The sequence below is a fragment of the Chelonia mydas genome, chromosome 5 (genome assembly GCF_015237465.2).
Source record: "Chelonia mydas isolate rCheMyd1 chromosome 5, rCheMyd1.pri.v2, whole genome shotgun sequence".
NCBI classification, from domain to species: domain Eukaryota; kingdom Metazoa; phylum Chordata; order Testudines; family Cheloniidae; genus Chelonia; species Chelonia mydas.
Window position 1 is genome coordinate 24,092,389 of NC_051245.2, and position 20,518 is coordinate 24,112,906.

The 20,518-nt window shown below is 40.5% G+C and overlaps 1 protein-coding gene across 1 annotated transcript; it reads left to right on the forward strand.

Moving 5' to 3' along the window:
* The first annotated feature begins 1,531 nt into the window (after positions 1–1,531).
* Positions 1,532–20,332, forward strand: DNAJC21 (DnaJ heat shock protein family (Hsp40) member C21). The gene is made up of 12 exons (XM_037902643.2): positions 1,532–1,801; positions 3,255–3,348; positions 4,062–4,185; positions 5,005–5,127; positions 8,976–9,280; positions 10,906–11,060; positions 11,457–11,544; positions 11,855–12,013; positions 12,768–12,807; positions 14,349–14,527; positions 18,351–18,426; positions 19,841–20,332. Exons 1-12 carry the CDS (start codon positions 1,705–1,707, stop codon positions 20,006–20,008), a joined length of 1,608 nt encoding a protein of 535 aa, XP_037758571.1. The 5' UTR covers positions 1,532–1,704; the 3' UTR covers positions 20,009–20,332.
* Positions 20,333–20,518: the final 186 nt, after the last annotated feature.

Here is a 20,518-nt window from a genome sequence, read left to right on the forward strand (position 1 = left end):
ATGAATTCAATCATAGGACTGGTTTCAGAGTAGCAGCTGTGTTAGTCTGTATTCGCAAAAAGAAAAGGAGTACTTGTGGCACCTTAGAGACTAACCAATTTATTTGAGCATAAGCTTTCCTGAGCTACAGCTCACTTCATCTGAATGCATCTGATGAAGTGAGCTGTAGCTCACGAAAGCTTATGCTCAAATAAATTGGTTAGTCTCTAAGGTGCCACAAGTAATCATAGGACTGTGGGTTGTACAGGATGGGCTTGTTCTATTAGTGGAATAATTGGAGGTTCTAAGCAACCAAAAACCAAGACATGACAAATCTTTGAGCTAATAGTATCTTTAGGTAAGTGAGTAAATTTGTAATCTGGTTGGCTGCTGCTAGCCAGTGATGCGTGGAGAGTATTATGATGAGGATGCCTAGCTGTAATTAGACCTTGTCTATACTACAAAAGTGAGTTTTGTAATGATTGCTAAACTTGGTTATGGCTCAACTTTGTTACAAGAGAACTAAATTAACTGAGTCCTTGCAGATGCAGGTTAGCTCTAGCTATACAAACTAGGCCACATTCTGATTCAGCCTATTTGAGCTGCTGCAAAGTTCAATTTCAGTTGTTTACATAGTGTAGACAGGGTCACAGATGTCAGAATGGAGGATTATGCCTCTCTGGTCTGTCTCATGATCAGTGACTGCACTGATCAACAGTAACCAAAGACAGCTGCTCTCTTTAAAATCAGGTTATGCACACAGGATAGGCTGGTTATATGTATACTTCTACCTTCCATAGAATCATGTCAGGATGACAAAATGGCAGATACTGTACAGAAGAATGACCTGCTGGAGACTGAGTGACTGCTGAGCTGGCTGCGTGGGTACCATGGACACAGCTGGATGTTAGATGTGCTGTGGGAACTTGTCTCCCAATATTGGATCAGCAGGTGTTCTTAAAACCTCATTATTACAGAAGTATATTTATTCTCTCTCCCATCTGGCAGACAATTGAGCTAATCCCTTCCTCTGCATTTAGTTTTCTGATACCATTCTTAAAAAAAGGACTACAGAATGTGACTAGTGCAATATCTTTAACAGTGGCAGGCCAATACCAGCTACCCTTAAAGAAGGTGAAAATAAACCCGCAATAGGCAATTAGAGAACACCCAGTTTCTAGTACAAGTTAATTAGATGTGGGTGACAGGACAAACAGCCCCAAGCTGTAGGACATTCCATACCTTTTGGTTTTAACCTTTTACTAAAAATCCAGCCACGAGACGGGTGGGGGTAAAAGGCACCTGGATAAGACAAAGCCCCATGTATCAGGAGTGCCCCTGTAAAATCAGGGCATCTGGTCACCCTCTGCCAGGGCCCAATCTCTATTAGCCGACTGCCAGGGAACTGCCACCCTACCAAAAGGCTTCCGCTTGCCAAGAACCTTCACCCTCCTAACATTCCATCCCCCCAACGGCCTCCCACCCACTACGTAACATTCCACCCCGGCCCGCCCCGATAAAAGGTCTCCCGTGGCCCCGCCCCCTGCCCGTCTGGCCCCGCCCCCTGGACAGCTCCCTCCTGGCCACGCCCCCCCGGGTGGTGGCCTAGTCTCTTTATGGCCTGTGCGCTCCTTCCGGCCCCGCCCTGTGCGCTGCCGGCGGCGAGGCCGGCTGGCGTCCCCGCCGCGCGGAGCTGAGCCGGCTCCTCGGGTTCCGCGCGCCGCGATGAAGTGTCACTACGAGGTTCTGGGGCTGGCGCGCGACGCCTCCGACGAGGAGCTGAAGCGGGCGTACCGGAGACTGGCGCTGCGCTGGCACCCAGGTACGCCGGGCTCGGGGCCGCCGTGGCTCGCTCCTCCAGGCCGGGCCGCCCCTTTCCCCGCGCCGGGCCCGGCGTCCCGGGCCGGCCCGCACCATAGCGGGGAACGGCCTCGCCGGCGTTCCCCGCTCGGAGAGGGCAGGCCGAGGGCAGGTGGGCGGCGGACGCAGCCGCGCGGGGCTCCGGGGACTCTGCGGGGCCAGACCCTGCGCCCCAGCCCGGCTCCCGTGTCCCATTGGCTGAGCCCGGGGTTCCCATCGCCTGGCCGGGCTGTTGAGGCCGCGCATTCCCCCCCATTCCCCCTTGAGGCATCGCTCAGGTATGTGGGTTCGGGGCGGGGCGCCCGCGGAGTGCTGCCGTCTCACGGGTATGTCTCCTGGCTCACCCGCCAGCCACGTTTCCCCTGGTTTCCTGCTGCCCCGTCCTCTTGGAAGAGCAGCAGTAAGCGTGTGGGCAGGGAGGACACGGGCTTCCCGGGGCCCTTTCCTTTCATCTCTGCTTTAGAGGGCCAGCCTCACCCTGAAAGACTCCCTAACTTGGTACCTAGCGGGCGTACAGGTAGCATCGCAAGTCACGGAGGTTAAGGCCGGAAGAGGCCCCCAGATCTAGACTGATCTCCTGTATATCACAGGCCACCACCGTGCACCTGCACACTAACCCCAGCAACCGAAATTGAACCACAGTAGTACAGCCCCCAGGAGACTAGACTGTTATGTGCCACAGGCAGAGAATAAGAGGGACCAAGGTGTGCCAGTATCCAAGGCCTCTGCAATGACAGGGAATTGATTAAGTGAGATACATCTAGATGATATTGGCAAGTGTCCCATGCTGCAGAGGAAGGCAAAATCTCCCCAAGGTCATTGCCAGTCTGACCTGTGGAGCAGTTCCTTCCAGACAGCACACAGGATGACTTTTCAAAATATCTTTTGTATTTTTCCTGTTCGCTTTGTGCGCTCAGTGTCACTTTATGGATAGTCAGTTTCCCTTGTTTGCATGGTTATGTCAGCCTGTAACAGGGAAGAGTACACTTTCTTTTTAAATAGGAAAACTTTATTCTAAAACCACAAAAGTTGTCAAGAAGACTCAGAGACAGGTGTAGTACCTGAAACTATTTTGTAATTCTTATTGAAATTGACATTGTTCCTTTAACTGTTTGTTTATGTGCAGCAGTATCACTTCAAGTTAAATATTAATTCTCCAGACTTGTTCTTAATGTGGCTGTTAATTTGGCAGAGATATGGTGGAAGGAGAAACATTAATGAATGATGAAGCTGGATCAGCAGTTGTATTTTAGTCAGTTGTGGTGTACCCAATACATCCAATAAGGGCCTTGAGTTGTCGTTCTGAATTTACTTTTTTTCTTCATTTGTCTGATTTCCTAAATAATTACTTTGTGACATGAGCCCTGGCTGTTGCTATGATTTTTATGGTTTAATTGTAATGATTTCTATTGCAGACAAAAATCTAGAAAATGCCGATGAAGCAGCAGAACAGTTCAAATTAATCCAAGCAGCATATGATGTACTGAGTGATCCTCAAGAAAGAGCTTGGTAGGTAATATTTGTCTGCCAGTGGGGCAGAAAAGACAATCTAACAAAGGGCCTGATTCTGTATTCCTGTTTTAGGCAGAACTCCCATGGAAATCATTTGTGATTTCCTTGTGTTGGTAGTCTGGACTGAGATTTTAGAGGATAATAGCCAGATGAGTTTCCTCTCACTAGTAACGATGTATACGACTGTTAGGTCCCAGGTTTACAGCTACAGAACACATTAGTTGTATTCTTGTAACAAAGAACACTTGAAATCACCTTTTAAAAATTGTGTTCCTTGATCGATTTGTTGTGTTTTTAAATAGCTTTTGCTTCTGGTTCTCTCTCAGGTATGAGTGTCCCAGGTTTATAGTAGCATGCACCCTTTTTTCCCTCCTTGGATAACTATGAGCTGCTTGCTTCATATGTTTAGCCACTTTTTCAGGAAGCACTATTTCCACTTTTTCACATACTAAAAGAACAAATGGCATACAGTAGCATAAAAGTGGGGAGGGCCTGGAGAATGTGTTTAGAGATCTGTAGAACCTGTAATTCACATTCTTGGAATCCTTAAGAAACATCTTATTCAAACATGTTAGATAATTTTCTCCCAAAAGAATTACAGTAAAAGTAATAGGTATTCCATGAACAACTGGAAGGTCCCCCACTACCTTGGGTTTTCATCTCTGTGATTGTCTTAAGTTATATGTGTTCTTGGTGCTGTTTTATGCTAGGTATGATAACCACAGGGAAGCTCTGCTGAAAGGAGGGGTTGATGGAGAGTATCAAGATGATAGTTTGGATCTGCTGCGCTACTTCACTGTTAACTGTTACTCTGGATATGGTGATGATGAAGAGGTAATGAACTGATTCTCTACTGAGCCAAGTTAAAACTTCTTTTAAAAAAAAAAAAAGGCGATGGAAGTAAATTGGTGCATTGATACACCATTCTTAAAATTACTGAACATAAGTAGAAAAATGTTTACGGTAAACTTTAAAAAAGAGGGTGGGGGAGGAAAACATACATTGGATATTTAGTCAGTTTTAAATGTCCCCTTAATCAATATTGCTGTACAATTATATAACAACACTTTATATGTAATACATCCCCAGGCGCTTCGCTTTCACTGGGCAATCCTATTATGCTGAGATGTTTCACAAGTTGGAATGCTTTAGGATATAAAACGCAGCATTATGCCAGTGCTCTGGGGTATGCACTTGCTGCCATTTAACTTCCGGATGGAATTTAAGGTGTTGATGTTGATCTAAAAAGGCCCAAATGGTTTGGAACATGCCTGCTTGAGAGATTGCCCATCTCCCTGTGGTACTGCCATAGCTGCAGTGAGCTGGAACACCCTTAATTTATAATAATGGAACTGCTGGTAGACAGTTCTTGTCTTTGGAATTCTCTCCTGCCTTAGTCCAACACAACTGCCTGGGTCACAATGGACCCAATATTTGTATTAGTTGATTATGATTTTTTTTTTAAATTTTAAAAATTGGAAGGGCTCCTAGAGCCTGGCATAATCACTTATTTTGGTATATAAAGTCTTTATTTTGACTTAAAACTGTTACTGTAGAATTTAAATAGTGATCTTTCTCTGAAGTTGATCATTTTAATTCTTTAGTTGCATAGGTGTACAATTAATTCTTCAGTAACAATGGTGTGTATTTCAGGGGTTCTTTGCAGTCTATCGTCAAGTTTTTGAAAATATTGCAAAGGAAGAGATGGAATATATATCTCAGGAAGATATTGAAGAATTCCCTACTTTTGGATACTCTCAAAGTGATTATGATAAGGTAAGATATATAATGTTTAGAAGTCTAAACTATTTGTTACACCGTAATATCACTAGGAATTGGGGCTTAATCCATTTCCATTTGAAATCAGAAGAAAGGCTCCCATTGACATTATTGAGAGTTGAATCTGGCCCAATGTGTACATAAAGCCTTCCCTGCCCTACCAAAAGCTCTTATTTAATGCCTTGTGTATACTTAAACCTTTCGCCAATGTACCTATACTGACATAGTTAAGTGTCAAAACCCTTAGTGTAGATGCAGTTATACCAGTATAAAAGTGTTTGTATCAGTATAATTTATTCCTGTTCAGTGAAGTGAAATAGAATACACTGGAAAAAAGCTCCTTATACTGGCATATTTATGTTGGTTAAAAAATCACACCCATTACTGGCTTAGTTATAGCAGTAACGTTTAAAGTGTAGACTAGGCTTAAGAAATAAAAGGATAGATTTAATTCTTGATGTCTGATTGAAACCAGCCTTGCCAGTGTTCTGAAGTGCTATGTATTACAGCAAGGAATACCTGAAGATGTGGTAATTATTTATTAACACAAAATACAGTCTCTTTTATAATTTTTCCTTTTTGTTAAACCACAATAACAAATATAAAACTTGCTGACTGCATAACACAAAATACCCAAGAGATAGTGGATAACCAACAATTGTGACTCCTGCTGAAAACTCTCCTGCCATCTAAGGCTTTTCATGGTGATACCCCCGCTTTATATTTCCATAATACTCCCAGCTGTTCTGTCATTTCTCACTTCCTCTCCCAGAGGCTGATCCTTTCATTCTGCCATGCCAACTATCTGTAACAACTGAAAATTTCCCTTTGTAAAATTCTTCCCAGAACCTACTAGCATGTTTATGCTGCATTAAAGCAGTAAGCTGGCAATCAGCTCCCTATATAAGCACTTAAGAGCACTGGCCCTAAATACATATTCTAGTCTGTTCCTTCTTGCTTTTATCTCTTTGTAATACTTCCTCTTAAAATTTAAATGATATTATACTCTTAATCAGTTGAGTAATTTGTACATATTTTGTACAAATCCGATGAAAATTAGTATGAAAACAGGGACAAAATACTCCAGTGAAGTGTGATTTTCAGTAACACTATTTTTACTGTGTATATTAATGTACCTTCTAGCCGCCTGTTCAGAGATGTGTACTCTAAATTGCCCAAGATAATCAAAGTCCTAACACAGATTATTAGAGAAAATTGTTTATGAAAGTCAGTAGAAGTTGGAGACAAATAGCCTGTTACAAACTGGACTGTGATAAGGGGCCTTCAAGGCTGCGGGTAAAGTCATGGGTTGGCATAATGAGTTGAAAATTGTAGAAATGGGAGGAAATGTTTATGGGTGAATCACCAAAATGTTTTGATGGAATGAGGTTGACACATCTTCTTTGACCTTGTTTATCTGGGGTCACTAAATGGAAACTGTGGGAGCCATGGATTAAAGCACAGAATTTTTAACATTGACTGCCAATGCTACCATTTCCTGGGACCTTGAGATCCACCATGACATTGTTGGGCCTTCATCCTGATCCTGAAAGGCATTCTGACCAGACTGGGCCAGAAAGATGGAACCAGGTGATATGCCGCTTTCAGCAGCCTTGGCTAAAGCTGGTGTGAACCTGGAGTGTGAACCTTGGGTGCCTGTTGTCACCCCATTCCTCTGTCACTGTCCTCCTCCGCCTTATTTCTCCTCTTTCCTATCTATCTCTACCTTCTGTTTTCTGAGAGTTGGACTTAGGTGCAGTCTTGGCCAGCTTTCTCAACACTTCTGTGAACCTGTGGCCGGAGAGGCCAGCTAAAAGCAAGGTCTTAAACAGCCCAAAGCTGGTAAGAGTTAGCTAATAAGAGTGGCTAATAAGACCATGTGCTAGGTCTGTGTTTCTCCATCAGCACCGTTGCAAGTGAAAATCAGCACCGGAGACAAGCTATATTTTTTTATATTTGCTATTTTTTTCTCTCCCCATGTGAGTCTTTTGTCTTAAAGGAGGAAACAGCATTGGTCTTCCAAAAGCAGCAGCAACAATTCAAGACCATTTAAACTAACCTCTTCTTGCTACTTCCGGAAAGGGCAGTGAATACCATCTAAGACTGTCATAGGGAAAAGCCCACTTAAATAACTCTCTCGAGGGAAAAGGAATATTGGAAATTGCCACAATAAAAGGCTTAGTGATTTTCATTTCAGATGCTTAAACTGTGGGAGGTTTTCTGTTTTTTGTTTTTTCCATCTCCTTAAATGGTTAAAAAGACTTTTTTTAATGGTGGTAGTTACAGTGGGAGTTGCCAGCAATATCTTTACAGGAAAACCTGGATGATGCTTAACTGGTTACTATTGTAACAGTGAAGAGGGGTTTTACTACCATCTTATCCCTTGTTGGGCCAAAGACGTACCCCCTTACTGATATCACAGGCCAATGGCAGCTTTTTAAAATTCATTTCATATGAACTCGGCTTCAGTAAAATTTTAAATCTTTTTCCACATAGTAAGAAATATCTTGGATTTCTCCAAGGCATGACATCTGGATTTAAAAACTTGTATATGGAACTAATGGCATACATTAGAGATGGATTAAAAATTGGCTCATTGACAGATCTCAAAATGTACTTGTTAGTGGGGAGACATCAATGAGTGATGCAGTTTTCTAGCAGAGTCCCTCAAGGATCAGTTCTTGGTTCAGTGCTATTCAATATTTTTATCAACAATTTAGATATGAAATCTTTGGTTACATTTGCAGATGACACAGATTGGTCGGGTAATAAGTAGCGATGAAGATTGATGACTGTTATGGAGTCATCTGAATCACCTGGTTAAATGGTCCACAGTCAAACAAAATACATTTTAATTCAGCTAAATGCAAGATAACACACCAGGGAACAAGAGTGCAGTTTACACCAACAGGGTGGGAAACCGTCTTGGACAGCAGTGACTCAGAAATGCTGAGGCTAAAAGGGCTAGTGTGATCCTTGGATATATAAAAAGGGGAATAGGGAAATAATCTTGCTTTTCTACATAGTGGTGGGGGTAAGGCCAGTAGTAGGATACTATGTCCAGTGTTGGTGTCTGTGTTTCAAGTGTGTGTAAATACCAGAGAGCGTTCAAAAGAGAACCACAACAATGATCCAGGGTTTGGAGAAAAGAAAGCCTTACGATGTGAAGCTTAAGAAACTCAATCTGTTTACGTTAAGAGAACATGAGAGGTGACTTGATCACTGTGTATAGGTATATACACACACACAAGATATCTGATTAGTGGGAGCTTTTCAATAGGCATAACAAGATCCAGTGGCTGGAAGTTCAAGTTAAGCAAATTCGATCTTGAACGTAGATGCAATTTTCTACCAGTGAGGGTAGTTAAACAATGGAACAGTTTACCCTGAGAAGTGGTGTATTCAGCACCGCTTGGAGTCTTTAAAATGAGATTAGATATCCATCTAAAAGACCTGCTTTAATCCAGCTTCTGGAAAAAATTATATGGGTTGTGTATATAGGAAGTCAAATGAGATAAGGAGTACAATTACTCCTTCTGGCTTTGGAGTTTGTATATCTATGCATAATGACAGGTTTCAGAGTAGCAGCTGTATTAGTTTGTATTCGCAAAAAGAAAAGGAGTACTTGTGGCACCTTAGAGACTAACAAATTTATTTGAGCATAAGCTTTCGTGAGAAGTGAGCTATAGCTCACGAAAGCTTATGCTCAAATAAATTTGTTAGTCTCTAAGGTGCCACAAGTACTCCTTTTCTTTTTGTATATCTATGAAAATCTAAATAGTCTTTGGTTGCTTTTTTTCAATATGATGTCTTACAACTTTTGCCAATTCCCTTTTTTCCAACAGGTAGTCCATCCTTTTTATGCTTACTGGCAGAGTTTCTGTACTCAAAAGAACTTTGCTTGGAAAGAGGAGTATGACACACGGCAGGCATCAAACCGTTGGGAGAAACGAGCTATGGAGAAAGAGAACAAGAAAACTAGAGACAAAGCAAGAAAAGAGAGGAATGAACTGGTTCGTCAGCTAGTGGCTTTTATTCGTAAAAGAGATAAGAGAGTACAGGCACACAGAAAACTCATAGAGGAACAGAATGCAGAAAAAGCTAGAAAAGCAGAGGAGCTCCGGAGACAGCAAAAACTCAAACAAGCTAAGTATGTAAATATTGAAGGAAGCATTTTTGAAACTGAGAAATAATCATGGGAGATTCATATTGGGTTATATTTTTACCACCTGCAGCTTACATTGTTTTAAAAAGTAAATGTTGGCATTTCTAACTTTTGTCCTTAAGACTGAGATTTGAAGACTGAGCTGCTCATGGCAGAGACAATCCTCCTTGTACCCAACACCTTGTGGGTAGTAAAGAAATATGAAATAAGTTTTAATAATCAGTATTTTATTATTGCTAAAGTCTTCAATGTCAGATAATCCACAAGACAGAGGTAGCAGGTTGGCAGAAGGATGCTGAGGATAAGTGAAGCGGGTGGTGGTGAGAGTTCCATTACTTTTTAAGGGGATCTGTCATTCCTTTATCACAGAGTATCACAGTTGAGGGACATTTTGTATCCGTCATGGTATTGGTGATTAAAAGCCTTTTTTTCATCTCTTTGATTGATGTTTGCAACCATTTTCCTTGGATTTGGACTTTGGCTGTGTGACCTGTACCTTTTCAGTAATCTAGTCTAGAATTCAATGTGCTTTGCATGGGACTATACTTCAAGACCACTTAAAAGCTACACTTGCCCAACTGCTTGGTAGTGTTGTTTTATGACAAATTTACTAACTAGCTTACCATCATGCCAAGAATATCGCACAATATAAACTTCATACCCCAATTTGTTTCTTAAACTTTGGGAACACTTTAGAACATGGTAAATTTTAGCTGTGGAAACAATGTATAGGACTGATTAACGGTTGATTTAACTTGAGAGGAAAGGTGCTTCTCATTCGGTAGTAATCTATACCTCTGAAGGTGAGGCGTTTATTAGCCTGTGATGATTTGTATCAACTCCGAATATCTGCACGTTAACTAAAATTTTTGATATTCATTTTAAATGAAAGGAACAAACTTGCATAAAAGAATGAGCTGTTAAACTCAAACTGCTAGAAGGTAAATTTGGGGAGGAGGAAAAAGCCTTTTTGCCCTTCATTCCTGACTTTTCTCTCTCTTTCTTTTGTCTTTCGCTCCCCACAGCTCAGAAAGAAATACTGTCCCTGGGCTAAATGCAATATATTTTGTTTATATTTCAAGAGTGAATGAGGAGCAGGGGGCTGGGATTCTCTCATTGTAAACGCAAATTATATTCTTGGCATAAAAGCCTTGCCGATCTGGAAAGAGGCAGAGAAAGGAGCTTAAATATTTAACCATTCTTCTTTCCAGAAAATCCAGAGGCCCACTTTCATTGTTTTTGGATGTTTTTAATAGAGTGGATTTTTGTTTTCCACTGAAGGTAATGAAGCCCAAGTGGTGGTTTTGCTGCAGGCAAAGAGCTTGAAAATTGAGTGCAGGAGGCATTGGAGTGAAGATCTGAATAGCTGAAGTACAACTGTTGAGGAGTAATTGTACGGTAGTTATATAAATCAGACCGTATTGGCTCAGTTTTCCAGTCCCTACAAAGAAACTGTAATTACTGGTGTGTGTTGCATTTGGTTGAGACAAGACAGCTAGGGGGTTTCCTTTTTTTAAATAAGTGAACATGACCAAATAATGACCCTTAAATAAAATACTGTTACCACTTAATTTTCTGAAATATAAAAAGTTGTTTTATTCTGCTTAAAGGCTTGGTGAGCAATATAAAGAGCAGAGCTGGATAACTATGTCTGATCTAGAGAGAGAATTGCAGCAGATGGAAGCACAGTATGAAAAGGAATTTGGAGATGGATCTGATGATGAAGAGGAAAAAGAGGAACAGGAGCCAAGAGAAGGAATAGATGGTAAGGGTCTGTTAATATATTTTTGATTTGATACCTATAAAAAGACCTTGCAGTTGCTCCATATTTGTATGTACATAACCATACAGCTGCATTTAAATCCTCAAGGCTTAAGTCTGGATTTGCTGCTGGCATACATCACTCACTTCAATTGAGATATTTAAGGAAAAAGTTTAGTCCCATAGTGTTCTGTTCTCCTTTTGAACACTTATCTTCATGTTAGTAATAGATGCTTATTTGTGGTTTTGCGGGGAAGGAACAAATTATTTAGGGAAAGAGTTCTTATCACTCTGCACACTTCAGTAATCCTAAAGGGCTTGAATGGGCATTGTTGTGTCTTTAATTACTCAGTATCTCCTAAGAATCACTGAGCCAATTTCCTTCCCCTTCTCTTTTCAGATAAACTGAGTGATGAAGCTGAAGATGCTGAATTTTATGATGACTTGTACTGCCCTGCTTGTGACAAATCCTTGAAGACCGAGAAAGCGTAAGTTTTGTTTCTTTGAAAAGCTTGGACACTTTCAGATTCACCTAGGTTATCTGGGCACCCAATATCCATTAAAGTTAATCCATTGTAATGGCGTTTGGGCATCCACATGTTCTAGGTGGCTTTGAAAGTCTCAACCCCTTTTCATTCAAGTAGGTATTTTTTATATTAGAAATTCCTACTCTGAACGCTGAAAGGAATTAACCATTGTCATTGATCAGAGACCTTTATATGTAAATGAAACAAAATTTGCTTAGAGGAACAATTGCACGATTCATAGAATCTAGTAATTATCTACTGCTCTTCATAGAATGAAGAACCATGAAAAGTCAAAGAAGCACCGAGAGATGGTAGCGCTGTTACGGCAACAGCTGGAGGAGGAGGAGGAGGAATTTTCTGTATCTACAGATGACAAAAATGGAGTGAATACCAAAGAAGATGAAGAAATGGAAGAAACACCCAAACAGAAGTACCTTAAAAATAGATTGCTTACACTTACTATAGCATTTGTTAAAGTTAGGATACATAATAGTGGTCTTTATGAGGCTCTAAAATAAGGCCCTGGGATAGGCATATGATCACATCAGGACTCATTTAATTGTACTGCACAAGTTGTTAAAATAGCTGTTTGCACCAAAGTCCCAACAAAAAAGTAGATTTTTAATTATATCACTAGAATAGACTGTTGTAGGACAATGATCTCCCACGACTTATCTTCTGGCTTTATAGAAAGTAAATGTCAAGGCAAAGCAAAGATGTTAATATTTTGAAGGAGGAGACCTTGTTACAGGCAGAGTGTTGGTTGTGTAGGTACAGCATTGTCTGTCAGGCACTATGACTAGCCTAGAAAATTTGTTTGCTTCAGTTAATTGGAAGCTAGTTTATGCAAGATATAGCATATTTTTAAAAGCTGTACTATGCTTATGATTAAGCTGGTTTCTGAATGTCCAGTCATTAAGGAACAGGGTTTTCAGATTCAGTTTGAGCAAGAAATCTATAGAGATGTCACTAAATACCCTAAACAGTGCACAAAACAGCGAACTGTTTTCACTTCAGGACTCTGACAGTGTTGTTTTTCTAGCCATGACTTCTTGTTGCATTTGTGATACAAGTGAGATAAGAACCACTGTTACTTAAAATGTGGCATAGAATTATTGGTTTTTGACCTTTTGCCAATATTATATTTTAGGATCTAAAAATGTATTCAACTTTTACCTTTATAGACTCTCCAAGAAGAAGAAAAAGAAACATAAAATGATGACGGTATGGAGTTTATGCAAAATCTCTTTCTGTGGCTCTGTTGAAAATCTAAGGAAACTATGTAAGACTTGGTTAGCTATTTGTGGTCTTATGACCTAGCTTTCCAGTAGCCTCAAAAAACTGAGGGGATTAGGAATTCAAGAGACTGGGAAAAGCTGTTAAATTTATTACATCTAATCGACTGGTGTATTTCTCAATGAGTCCATTGATTTCAAAGACACTCTGACTCCATATCTGTTTTAATTTAGATACTTGTATAACCCCCATTATTCTAGTATCTGAGCACTTCACAATCTTCGGTGCGTTTATCCTGTCAACACCTCTGTGAGGTAGGGCAGTGCTATTAGTCCCATTTGACAGACAGCCTGTCTGCGCTGTGGTTTTCGATGTGGCTTGCCCGTGGTTACACAGTAAGTCTGTGGCAGTGCAGGGAACTGAACTCAAATATCGTAAATCCTAGTCTAATGCCCTAACCACTGGACCATCCTTTCTCTCAACTAGAACAAGTTGCTGCCTTACATTCAGGAAACTGTTGGATGCGTGTTGTTCAGAAAACCATCACTCAACTCTGACAATATGGCCAACTATTGTCCAATATATAATCTTCTATTTTTAAGATTGAGAGGCAGTTCTGAGTGCCAGAAGTGAATTGCTGCTAATCCACTGGCCCCAAGAGAAGCACAGTACTGTGCACTAACCTTGCAAACAGCACTCAGTAATCCACAAAATTCAGTAATCCGTACTGGGCCTTTCCACATCAGTGAAGATTAGTGAGGTTCTCTTGTAGCTCTAGTTTACTTGCAATCTTGGTAAGCTACTTTTGTCTGAGTTTAGTAAAGCAACTAATGTATTGATTCTCCTTCTCTCTTCTCCCAGCACCCCTCTTCCACCCAACACAATTCTAATTGTTACCCTTTCAGTGTTTAGAAGGTTGAGAAAATCCTTTATCTGGTTGCCTCAGATCTCCTTGACCCTTGTTGATCAGGGTAACAGTTGCAATGTTTTGGCTGAAATTTTCCTGAGGCAAACACCTGGCATGGAAAATTTCAGCCCGAATGCTTAAGTTTGGCAGTCATAAGCAATTGAAAACAAAGTTTTCTAATGGGAAGTATCAGGCAACTTTAATAATGGTCCTGATAGAATCACCTAATAAAAAAATTACAAAAAAAAAGTTAGCTGTTTCGATGTATAGAATCCTAGAATATCAGGGTTGGAAGGGACAAGATCATTCCATCCTCCCTTCTTTATGCCTTAATGGCTATGTGCTATGGGTTCCGGCAAAGTCTGAGCTGTACTTCTTAGACCTTTGATAAAGACTCTTTGGCTCTCTTCTCTTCATCACAGGCTGATTCTTTCTCAAAATGTCATAGCCAAAACTTCAGTTCTTTTCACCTCACTGCGTCTCTCACAAAACATCAGTGTAAAAACAGACATGCTAGATTTTCGTTGAGGCAAATTGTTTAATTGTTAAATCTGCAATTACTGTACACACAGTTGCCAACTAATTATCTCGAGCAATAAATACACATTTTTTCTTTGGACAGACGTATGAAGACACTACAGTGGATGCTACAGTTGAACAAAAAGAAGCTGACAGTGCAGACCGGGAGGACAGCATAACAGAAGAATTGGAAAATGTTGGCCAAAGAAATACTGCTTCTGAAAAAGCAAGTGCTGCAGAAGCTGTAGATGAAGTTAATGAACCAAAAAGCGAAGCAAAAAGGTAACAGCATCACTTCGTTGCATTCTTTAGTTTAATAGTCCATGTTTTAAAGGCCTGATTTTTCTCACCAGTATAAACTGCAAGCTACTCCATTGAATTTGAGTTATGGCAGAGTAAAACTGGTATAAATTAGAATTGGTTCCTAACTTGGCATTGGGTTTAGATTGCAAATAAATACCCCACACTTAATAAACAACCAGTATCCAGACAAACCTTCTTGTTAACAAACATGGTAATCTTGTAAATAATATTTCTTTGTTTTGCTGTTAACAACTGGATTTTATAATGTCTTTACAGGGGAAAGTGGCAGGGGCACAAATAGGAGTTAGGCACTTAACTCATGTTTGTGCCTTTTAAAAACCTCATTCTATTAACTGTGTAGCAACTTCATGAGTGGTTCTGGGCATTAATTATAACGATATTCTTCATAGTTATCCAAAGTGTCACCACAGTAAGACAGTAGTTCTCAGCCTTTCCAGACTACTGTACCCCTTTCAGGAATCTGATTTGGCTTGCATACCCCAAGTTTCACCTCACTTAAAAACTACTTGCTTACAAAATCAGATATAAAAATACAAAAGAATCACAGCACAGTTACTGAAAAATTTGCTTACTTTCTCATTTTTACCATATGATTATAAAATAAATCGATTGGAATATAAATATTGTACTTACATTTCAGTGTATAATATATAGAGAATAAACAAGTGTGCAGTTTTAGTTTGTACTGACTTTGCTAGTGTTTTTTATGTAGCCTGGTGGTAAAACTAGGCAAATATCTAGGTGACTTGATGTATCCCTGAAAGACCTCTGCGTACCCCCAGGGGGTACATGTACTCCTGGTTGAGAACCACTGCAGTTGGTTACAGGCAGCAATTTTGTTTATACTAAAGTACTCATTTTTGGCTCCTTCTGTAAAATTAGAACCCTGTTTACCGTCTTAGTTTTTGGCTGGAGTAAGTGGAACAAAAGTTTTAAATGTTTAAAAAACAAGCTTAGTGGAAAAACTGTACAAATCATACATTTATGCATTTCAAATAGTAACTTACGTGAAATATTCCATCAGTAGCAACTATTTAACATAAGAATGGCCACATTGGGTTAGACCAACGGTCCATCTATCCCCGTATCCCGTCTTCTGATGGTGGCCAGTGCCAGTTACTTCAGAGGGAATCAATGGAATAGGCCAATTATTGAGTTATCAATCCCCTCTTGTCCAGTACCAGCTTCTGGCAGTCAGAGGCTTTGGGTTACCCAGGGTTCGTCCGTGACCATCTTGGCTAATAACTATTGATGGACCTATTCTCCATGAATTTACCTAGTTCTTTTTTTAATCCAGGTATACTTTTGGCCTTCACAATATCTGCTGGCTACAAAATCCCCTGGTTGACTACTGTATGTGAAGAAGTACTTCCTTTTGTTTGTTTTAAACCTTCTGCCTATTAATATTGGGTGACCCCTAGTTCTTGTTATGTGAAGGGGTAAATAAGACTTCTTTATTCGCTTTCTCCACACTATTCATGATTTTGTAGACTGTCATATCCCCCCTTAGTCACCTCTTTTTTTGAAGCTGAACAGTCCCAGTTTTCTAATCTGTCCTCATATGGAAGCTGTTCAATACCCCTAATAATTTTTGTTGCCCTTTTTTTGTACGTTTTCCAGTTCTAATACATCTTTTTTAAGATGGGGTAACCACAACTGCACACAGTATTGAACATGTGGGAGTAGTGCCATCATATATTTCTATATCATCTGTTTCCTAACAGTTCCTAACATTCGTTAGCTTTTTTGACTGCCGCTGCACATTGAGCAGATGTTTTAAGAGAACTATCCATGATAACTTCAAGATCTCTTTGAGTGGAACAGCTAATTTAGACCCCACCATTTTGTATGTAAAGTTGGGATTGTTTTCCAATGTGCATTACTTTGCATTTATCAATGCTGAATTTCATCTGTCATTTTATCACCCAGTTTAGTGAGGACCCTTTGTAAATCTTCACATTCAGATTTGTATTTAACTATCTTGAGTAATTTTGTATCATCTGCAAACTTTTCCACCTCACTATTCACCTCCTTTTCCAGATCATTTATTAATATGTTGAACAGCACTGGTCCCATTACAGAGCCTTGGGGGATCCGCTATTTACCTCCTTCCACTGTGGAAAGTGACCCTTTATTCAAGATACTGCACAGTTAAACACCACTTTTGCCAGTTCTTGTGTCTTTGAGTATTGTGCTGTGCAGACACTTATATGGAAAATTTTATGCAAGCAGTTTAGCAGCAGGAAGACATTCCTGTGAAGCTGTGTTGAAAGTTATGCATAAAGCTGCACGTGTGTCACAGATTCTGTGACATTTGCAGCACCCGTATGGCTGGCTCCAGGGCTGCCTGAGATCAAGCAGCTGCTGGGGCAGTTTGGGTATAGGAGGGGTAAGGAGTTGGGCTGTGGGGTGTCACTTACCTCGGAGGGGAGGGGGTGCTCCCCAGAAGTGGCTGGCATGTCCCTGCAGCTTCTAGGCAGAGGGGCCGGGGGATCTGCTCACTGACCCTGCCCACAGGTGCCTCCCCCGCAGCTCCCATTGGCTATGGTTCCCGGCCAATGGGAGCTGCATAGCCGGAGCTTGTGGCAGGGGCAGCACACGGAGCACTTCTGGCCTTCCCTACTGCTAGAACATGCGGAGGGAGGAAGGGAGACTGCCAGCCCCGCCAACCCTCCCCAGCACGAGCAGGGGTCCGGGGCTGTGCGCCACTATCATGTGGGGGTTCTGGACCCCCCACTGCCTGCCTCCCTGCCATCACCATGGGACCAGCACCCGCGATGCCCCAGATCACCCCCCGGCCCAAGTTTTAGTCAGGGGTATATAGTACAAGTCCTGGACAGGTCACGAACAGTGGAATTTTTGTTTACTGCCCGTGACCTGTACATGAGTTTTATTAAAAATACCCATGACTAAAATGTAGCCTTAGTTATGCACTAAGCATTGTGGAGTTCTTACCTCACTTATTCTTCAGCTTTAAGGAAGTCACATGAATGCGACAACTGCTGCTTCACCTTCCTTACATTTTCACTGCACAGCAAAATTAGGTATATTTTGCTTGCATAGTGCTCCCTTTCCCAGTAAACCTGTAAGGCCCTGTGCATGTGCTTTTTTTGTCCAAACCAAAACACTCAAAACGGCATGTCTCCTCTGTGCAGGCTACTTCCAGGTCTAACACCTAACTCCAGCTGTTTCAGCACTTTAACTGGTCAGCATTAAAAAAAATCTAACAGAATTGTAATGGGGTAAAGTACATTTTATTTCCCCAACTTGTTCTCAAACAGTTGAACCAATTTTGCTCAGAACTTGTGCTTATGAATACAATAAAATTCACTTTTGGACAAATGCCAAGCCTGGAATATATATTTCAGTCCCATAGGCAAAAGTTTCAGAACATTCCAATGGTCTGAAATGGGTTAGAATGGAGAACAGTATGCACTTTTAACTACAGCAGTCACTTCCATTAGAATAACTGCACAAGGTGGGAGGGAACCCTCAAAGTAGTGAATCACTCACAAAAGATTATTAAGCAGAAATTAATGGTGACCAAAAAACTGAACTGAAAGTGCCTTAAATGCTAGTTTGTGCAAATTTTATTTTAAAAAAATAAATTAACTTTTTGGCTCATTTAAGTCCCAGTCCAGTACCCATTGAAGTCAGTGGACCATGAGATTTAAAAGCCTTAGTAATTTAAAACTATCAATCCTGCTGAATGTGTTCACTGAAAAACTTGGTTCAGTGTGACAAAGGTAATCTGAAATCTTAAACTGTCTTGTCTTTTCAGCATCCCTAAGCCTAAAGGAAAAAGAGCCAAGGATACAAAAAAATCTGTTAAGGTAACTTCAGAGCTTCAAGATAAGGTATGTGGAAAGTATTTCAAACTACAGATTCTCAATGGCTGGTAAACAGTACACTGTCATAAAAACAAAAGTCTTTTGGTCTGGTAGTTTTCCAGCTCCTGATATTCTTCTCCAGTTCTCAAAAGCTGCTTTTCCCCGTGTGTTTTCATGTATTTGTCCATAAGATACTTCCTGTTTACCAAAACCTAAGGAAATTGGATACAACTTACCTTTTCTTTGGAGAAAAGCGGTGTTTCGTTTAAAGCTAAATATTTCAGCTTCAGCTAGGACAGTCTTCTGCGTACATTGATCTTGGACTAGATCCAGCTAAACTTAAATCTGTCTTCTGGCCTCTCTCTCTGTGTGGGTGTCTAGCTGTAAAATGAAAGAAATGAGCTGCTGCCATATGTTTGCATGGAACAATGGGGACCCACCGCCTAGTTAGCCCTGTTAGGCACGAATGCAGGTTTACTTTAAAAATAATGGCCTGGCTATCTCCTTAAACATATGTAGGCCATTACTATGAAACTGTTTCATAAGAACACAAGAGTGGCCACACTAGGTCAGACCAAAGGTCCATCCAGCCCAGTATCCTGTCTACTGACAGCGGCCAATGCCAGGTGCCCAGAGGGAGTGAACCTAACAGGTAATGATCTAGTGATCTCTCTCCTGCCATCCATCTCCACCCTCTGACAAACAGAGGCTAGGGACACCATTCCTTACCCACCCTGGCTAATAGCCATTAATGGACTTAACCTCCATGAATTTCAGTCGCACCTAGAGGCCTCAGCCAGGTTGGAGCCCCATTGTGTTAGGCAATGTACAATTATAGTGACAACAGCTCAGTTTTAATATTAATTATTATACACATGCTGATGGATCTAGATTCAGATTTAAAAAAAAAAAAAAAAATTTGTAAGTAGGTCTGGAAGGACCTGCTGATGATCATTTTCTACCCAAAGCAGTTTCCATTCTTAACAGAAATGTACAGACAAGGAGAGTTAGAAATACATGTTGATTTTTAAAAAAAATGCCATCACTCATAGTCCTGTTTCTGAAATGCCGTCTGTCACTCAACTTTAAACAAACACATTAGTATGCATAGTTTTGTTTTAGGGGACACTATGTTTCAAATCTTAGTCTTTCTTGCAGATCTGTAGTTCATTTAGGAACCTATTTGGAACTTAATAAGGAGTGCTGAATAGAGCTTATTTGCCATAAAACACTTTTCAGATGTTCAAAAAGAGTTGGTAGTCACATTTTCCTGAATGAATCGTTCATGCTTATCCATTTCAGAGGTTAGCTCTTTGTTGAAAATAAATGTTGCTGTTTAATATGCACTCTTCCTTAGCCAGTAAAACAATAAAATACTGTTTTATTGTTTCCATAGTATCTACTGACATGAAGCATTGTATTTTTTTTTTCCTCCTACCAGAATGAAGATATTCCTATCCACTGTATAACCTGCAATTGTGAATTTCAGTCCCGGAATAAACTGTTTGAACACTTAAAGGCCACAGGCCATGCAAAAGCAATGCAAGCACCAGCTGTAAATGGTGCTGGGAACAGCAGAAGCAAAAAAGAGAAACGTAAAAACAGATAGGACTTCTCGATTGTTTTAAACTCTGTTTTTGGGTGCATATTTGAAAAAAAAGACTCTGAAAACCAAAGGACAGGAATCCTACAATCCAAATTAAATTGGGAAGCAGTTCTTGGGCCTGCAGCAATTTCAGTGTGGCAAAACATTTTTATCTTATATTAAAATTGTTTATTTTTTTTACCAACACTTCATTAATGACTGAATTTCATCTTGCTGTTAGTCTTGAAAAAATAACAAATATTCTTAAAGCTGGTCATCCTAGATACCTAGTGGGACTTGTATGAATGGAAGTGTACAGTGGGAGGAAATAAATTATTTTAACACTTACTTTGTTCTTTTTATTTTACAGAGCTCATCTAATGTGAGTTACGATGGACAGGTATCTGTGTCTGACCATCTGCCCATTGTAGACCACCATACCAACAACAAAAAATTAGAAATCTAAGACATAAAGTTGCTCTGTTCCCTACAGGACCCTAGTTCCTATCTAGGATGTGATGCAAACTATAAAAC